The 6000-nt window shown below is 47.6% G+C and overlaps 1 protein-coding gene across 1 annotated transcript in view; it reads right to left on the bottom strand.

Annotated features, from left to right (window-relative positions):
• Position 1: 1 nt before the first annotated feature.
• The window catches only part of myo1b (myosin IB), a 37948-nt gene continuing 31949 nt past the window's right edge, over positions 2 to 6000 (bottom strand). The window contains exons 22-31 of the mRNA XM_019880410.1: positions 5849 to 5935; positions 4922 to 5008; positions 3546 to 3632; positions 2095 to 2169; positions 1876 to 2010; positions 1427 to 1533; positions 1199 to 1331; positions 854 to 1006; positions 503 to 636; positions 2 to 134 (exon numbers count right to left, since the gene is read on the bottom strand). Coding sequence (XP_019735969.1) covers positions 2 to 134; positions 503 to 636; positions 854 to 1006; positions 1199 to 1331; positions 1427 to 1533; positions 1876 to 2010; positions 2095 to 2169; positions 3546 to 3632; positions 4922 to 5008; positions 5849 to 5935 — 1131 coding nt within the window. The remainder of the gene's footprint in view (positions 135 to 502; positions 637 to 853; positions 1007 to 1198; positions 1332 to 1426; positions 1534 to 1875; positions 2011 to 2094; positions 2170 to 3545; positions 3633 to 4921; positions 5009 to 5848; positions 5936 to 6000) is intronic.

Below are 6000 nucleotides of genomic sequence, written 5' to 3'. Positions count from 1 at the left end.
TCTATGCTGTGGCGGGGACCGACACCTCCAGCAAGCGGTTGTTTTTGCGCTTGCAGGACGCGCCGTTGCCGTTCTTGGGGGCTCCCTGGATGAACTTGACGCACACTTTGTCCTGCTTGAACTGGACCAGAAACCTGGGAGGACACAACGATCGCGCGGGGTCAGAAAAGGTCATCCGGGACGATGAAAGGATACGCTGGTCCAAAACGCCATACAGGCGCCCAGCTTCACTTGCTCTTCTCGTCTCTCGAGTATTCAGATTTAGGCCCGACAGATTGGGATTTTTTTTTTTTTTTAATCATAATTTTTTTTATTAGCCAGATGTCAATTTGGATAATTGGCAGACTAAAATGCTGTTGAACGAATTAATCATCCGCTTAACGAAGAAAATACACATGGAATAAAATAATGAATTTTGTGGTCTCCAATAATTGCAGGCAGAACATTTGACAGTTGCACTTTGTCCGTTCGCAACGTGTTGAATGAAACGGACCAGACTTACTCATCGGTGATGTCGATGTTGAGCCGCACGCCGTCGTCTGAGGCGGTGGAGCCGATGTGATGGAGTTTGGTGATGGTCTCGATCAAGTGCTCGCTGCTGAGTAAAAAGTCTCCTTTGACGGCCGAGGCCGAACCCTGCGGCGAAATCACCGTCAAGCGACGCCGTCGGACATCTTGCCACCAAATTCCTACTTCGCGTTTTGGACTTTCCATTGAGGGTACTTTTGTTTTTGTTTTTTTTTTTTTAACCCACATGCTGTCAGTTGTATGACTTTTGCACGAGATCGTAAGCAAGTGAATAAGCGTACGTCAGCAAAAAGTTTTTGCGTCGTGCGTCTGGCGGGCCTCTCACCTCTCTGAGCTTGAGCGCAAAGAAGCCGTCGTTCTGCGTGCTGACCGACACGCTGGCGAGATCGGGCAGGGCGACGCTGGCCTTCACTTGGCCCGTCTTCTGGTCGGCCAGCAGCACGTTCTTCTTCGTCAGCAGCAGAATGCGACTCGCGCCCTGGAGGCAACACGCAAACGCCGTTACGCTGCATTCGAATCGAATTTGGCAAAGGACGACAAGAAATGTGAGGGAGGGAGGGAGTGGGAAATCATCAGGCAAAATGTTGGGATGCACCAAAGCATTCACAAGAAGGCCTCGGGCGGAAATTTTCCCCGGCACAAAAATCCACCGCGGCGGGATATTTCTTACTTTGCCATTGGCCCTGTTGATCTTGTTGACCACGTCGGCCAGCAGAACCTTTTCCTCCACGCAACTATTGAGCTTGTGATACTTGGGGTTCTTGCTGATCTCCAGGTAGTCTCCTTTGAAGGGCTGGCTCACGCTGAGACAAAAGCCACGTGGGGGGACTTGAGGGTGATGACTTGTCGCCAATCGACGGGAGGAGCCAAGGCGCACCGGTGAATTCATTTTCCCTACCTGCTTGGGTAGAGGGACTTTTTATCCTTGAAGAGCTCACTTGCCTCCAGCTTCTCTTCATACACGGCCTTCTTCTCCTCGGTGAACTGGCTTCTGTATTTCTTGCACTGAGTGTTAAAAAAAAAAGGGGTGGGGGGGACGCCAGGGACGTTGACAGGAGGGATTCACATTCAGTGCGTGTACACGACGGGGACCTCGATGAGTTCTTCTCCTGGCTGAGCTCTCTTTCGCTCTTCAAATCTCTCCATCCTCTTACATTGACTGCACTCACGCATTTCACCAACAGAGACTCTGCACGCTTCGCTTTATTCCTACAGGCGCATACGCTAGGAAATTCGAAATACACTTCGGCGGTGACTCGCGGGCTCCACTATGACGGGCTGGATCAACACGGGGTCACGTGACCCCGACATGGGAAGAATGCGGAATATCAAGGGAACGTGACCCACCCTCCAAAGGTGGAAGATTGTGCGCAGCTCTGTGTGAGCCGCATCCAGGAAGCGGTAGGGCCGGGCGGGCCAGCTCTTGTCAATGGGGGACATGGAAGGCAAGGTCTTCCTCAGACCCAGGAAGTATTTCTGCATCTACAAGAGGAACCTAAATTGTCAGCTAAACTGCACATCAACATGCGGTAACGCCATCGCCGTTGAATGCGAAACGACACTTACGATTCTCTGGATGGTGAAGTTATAAATCTTTTTCCCTGCGTTTGCCCTGAAAAATTTCCTGTATTCCCTTCGGACCTATCAAAGAGAAAAGGCAGACAAAAAAACAAGATGATCACAAGCTGCCGCTTTTTCAGTTAACGGATGGGTGGGAGCGAAGGAATGAACGTCAAACTGCTGCAATGACATCAAATGAAAACGGAACAGTTAATGATGACGTTCACGGCAAACGACCTTCATGCCGACCTTAATAGTGGAAAGTGCTTGTGAACAGGTGCAAAGTGGATCGCGACGGGCGAGGTGAACAATTAGGATGATGAAAGATTAACACGGCAACAATGTCCACATGGATGCTTTTAGGCAACATGCGGAATGTCACACACACACACACACACAAGCACACACACACATACAGGAACACAAAGGACAGGTTAAATACAAAACAATGTCGCTTGACATGGGGTTAGTTGAATGGAGGAAAGACAGCAATAGAAGACAGCCGCAGCCCCGTGAGTCGAAAAGTTCTCCTGTAAGCTTTGTGAAATTCTGGCATCTCGAGGGCGGGGGAAAAAAAAAAAATAATAAGTGTACCAAAAATTTTGCAAAAGCTATTCGCATAGCAACCAACCCCCAGGGTACAGCGGAGATGTTTTTCTTTGGATTGGGGCGAAGTGACCCGGTAAAAGAGGAGAAAGCCGTTCTTGCGTGCTTTCATGAGGGCTGTATGAGTGGCACAGCTCAATGTTGGAGGAGAACTCGTCCCGAAACTGCCTCAAGGACTGCAAAGGAATGTGGCTTGGGATTGAAATATTGAGGGGAAAACCCCAACAACAAACAAGGCCACATGATGGGGCGCTGGTGTGAGGTCTAATAAATATATTTGAGTAGCTGACATTATACAATCATAACAGAATGGAAAACTACGGTTGTCAGTCGATAATACGGACAATTGGGACATCCCAACTCAACCATGTGTTGTTTCACAATTCATGTGTCTTTGTTGCTTAAAGTGTTCAGGTTACTGCCACATTGATCAGACCGTCATTTCCCATTAAGTATTAGCACTAGCATTAAGCTAGCAGGCCGAAAGGCGAGGCTTTGCGGTCGTTTGAAAACCACAATGTGGAATTCCCTTTGTTTGATGTTTAGTTTGACAGTAAACATCAACTGTGAACTTGAAGTTTGTTGTGAAGTGAGTTGTGTTCAAAAAAAAAAAGGACCAAAGGCTGCTCAGGTCACTTGTGTCCCAAGGGCACCACTGCATATTTTGACATTGCGTTCAGGGGAAGAACGGCATTGCGTAAAAAAAAAAACATCTGCGCGAGGGCAGAGACTGGCTTCTGGAATGCGGACACACACGCTTGACGGAGACGTGAGGGGCCAATGGCGGAATGGGGGTTTTGGTTAGTAGTTGGTAGGCTCGGTGATGGCTTGGCCTGAGGGCTGCCAGGTACCTTTAGTCCCTGCCAGCAGGCCCAAATCACAGCGACAGCATGCTTACGTCGGGCCTCTTCCTTCAGTCTTCTCAGCTCCCTGCGAGCCTGTTCAAGAGGCGGGCGAGGACACAAAACAAGGGGAGAACAAAACCAAGCGAAAGGAGTTGAGCAGGGAAGGAAAAAAAAAAAAAAGGCACCGCCATGTTGCTTGAGGTGAGCAAACATCAAACACTGCATCCAACACTGCACACACACACACACACACACACACACACGCGCAAAGCCCGTGTGGCCGACTGCTTCACCCTCAGAAACAACAATTTTATGACGCTGACAGTCAAACAATTACTTTTTGAGGAGTTTCTGCAAAGGAAAGGGATGTTCAAGTTTTGTCATGGAGTGATCATCAAGCGCTTTTGTCAAAATGCCGACAGAAAAATGTCACTGTAAGGCCTCCAAATTGGTCCTGTGGAGAAAAAGGACGACGGCACAGCAATGCAGAGAGAAAGTAGGCATTGGCTACCCCCCCCCCAAAAAAAAAAAAAAACATTGTCATGCGGATGCGTGGCATGCAGAGTTGAGTGGACGAAGGGGATTTGTGCTGAAAACACAAAACATGAGTTCCAGTGGCGATAAAAAGTCGACAGCGTCCGAATTCAAATGCCAATTTTTGGTGATTAGACCAAGTCCAAAACTTCCAAACTCCTTTTTTTTTTGTGTGTGACCTCTAACCTACGCAACTGCCCGAGAGCCAAAGTTAAAAAACAGCTGAGATGTGCTTGCACATGTGGGCACACCCTCTGCTTACAACAGGGGATGTAACGGGCTTCGGAATTAACCAACTCCTTTCAAACTGGGAGGAAGCAAAGAGCTGCCACCCATTTTCAAGCATTTCCAAGGCATCAAATCTACCTCGGAACGTCGAAGACAGTCAAAGTGGAGAAAATATGGCACCGCTCAAAACTCACTTGAAATCATCAATAAAGACAAGAGCGCAATTTGTTCGGGAAGCCTGCCAAGAGGCTTCGCAGCAAGATTGTTTCTGGGAAGTGCCGGCGGCTGTTTAGTACATGTGACAATAATCTTCCGTTTTCTTCATCTTCATGTTGCAAAACATTTTAAAGGATGAGTTTTGGAATCGTGTATTTTTTCCGCAAAAACTTGGCATTTGAACAGGGGTGTGCAGACTTTTCATAGCCATTAAATGTGACATCGCTAGCGGAGACGTGGGCTTGGTTGGATTAGTTTAAAAAAAATAAAAATAAAGAATGGAGGTGGAGCAGGCTTGGCAGACTGATGGATATGAAGATGGCTTTTTTTTTTTTTGTGGGGTGAGGATGGAGGCGGCCAGTCACAAAGTCACTCCAAGTCAATGCAACAGGCTTCCCAAATACCTTGGTGCCCTGCCAGCCGGCCCAAATGACCGACACGGCGCGTTTATTCCTCGCCTCCTCCTTCAGTTGACGCAACTCCCTCCGCGCCTATGAGGAAACGGCGGTCGTGGCGGAGGAAGTTCGGTTCAGTAAAAGGACAGGGCAATTCGGCAATCGGCTTCGTGACTTTTGGAACCGGGGGGGGGGGGATGATAAACTTATCCGGCCGTAGAACAAAGACCTCAGAAAATATGATTGAACAGCATCGTTGATAAGTCGGATTTGATCTTATCAGATGGTTTGGAGACCTTGAAATATGAGTCTTGTTGATAAAGCAACCGCGGCAGATAGGAAAACTCATAACGTAAATGCTGATAAGATCTTGGTTTTTTTTTCTTGAAACCTTTAAAACTCATGTACATTTTCTAATATTGAAAAAAAAAAAATCCATATCCACAAGTCTGTGGGTGCCGTACGACAACTATGCAGCAGTCAACTAAGCTGCAATATCACTAATCACCACTAGATGGCAGACATGTCTTAGATGCACTTACGCTGGGTTTTATTCTGCCTAATACTACGTGTGGTAGTACACAGTACCTCAATATTATTTAACTTTTGAGGAAGATGACTTTTTGTACACCGAAGCATCCCTGACACAAATTATTATTTTTATTTTTTTCCAAACCAGCAGCATATACATCACCATAGTCTTCCCGAATTCATCATTAGAAAATGGGGTTTCCCTTTCGTGAGGTGGCAGCAACAGACATTCACAGCAACCTTACACAACATGACAAACTAAAGGCCGGCGAAAAACAAAAACGACCCGGTTGAGTGTTAATAAGACGAAGGAACAGGCCTGCCGCTCAAGTCACGAATGGCATTCGGTGAACAAGGATGACAAAACAGCCGGGACAGCTACACACTACGTCTGGGTGGAAATACCTTTGTTCCCTGCCAGTATGCCCAAATTACTGTCACAGCATGTTTATTCCGCACTTCTTGTTTTAGACGTCGCAGCTCCATTCGAGCCTGGAGGGGACGTGGGGCCGTTAGGCAAGAAAGAGAAGGGTGCGAGAAAAGGGAAGATTGAGAGA

The sequence above is a fragment of the Hippocampus comes genome, unplaced genomic scaffold (assembly GCF_001891065.2).
Source record: "Hippocampus comes isolate QL1 unplaced genomic scaffold, H_comes_QL1_v1.1 scaffold214, whole genome shotgun sequence".
In the NCBI taxonomy this organism is placed as follows: Eukaryota; Metazoa; Chordata; class Actinopteri; order Syngnathiformes; family Syngnathidae; genus Hippocampus; species Hippocampus comes.
Note: the sequence above shows the minus strand (reverse complement) of the source record. Positions and strands in the feature narration are given on the sequence as shown.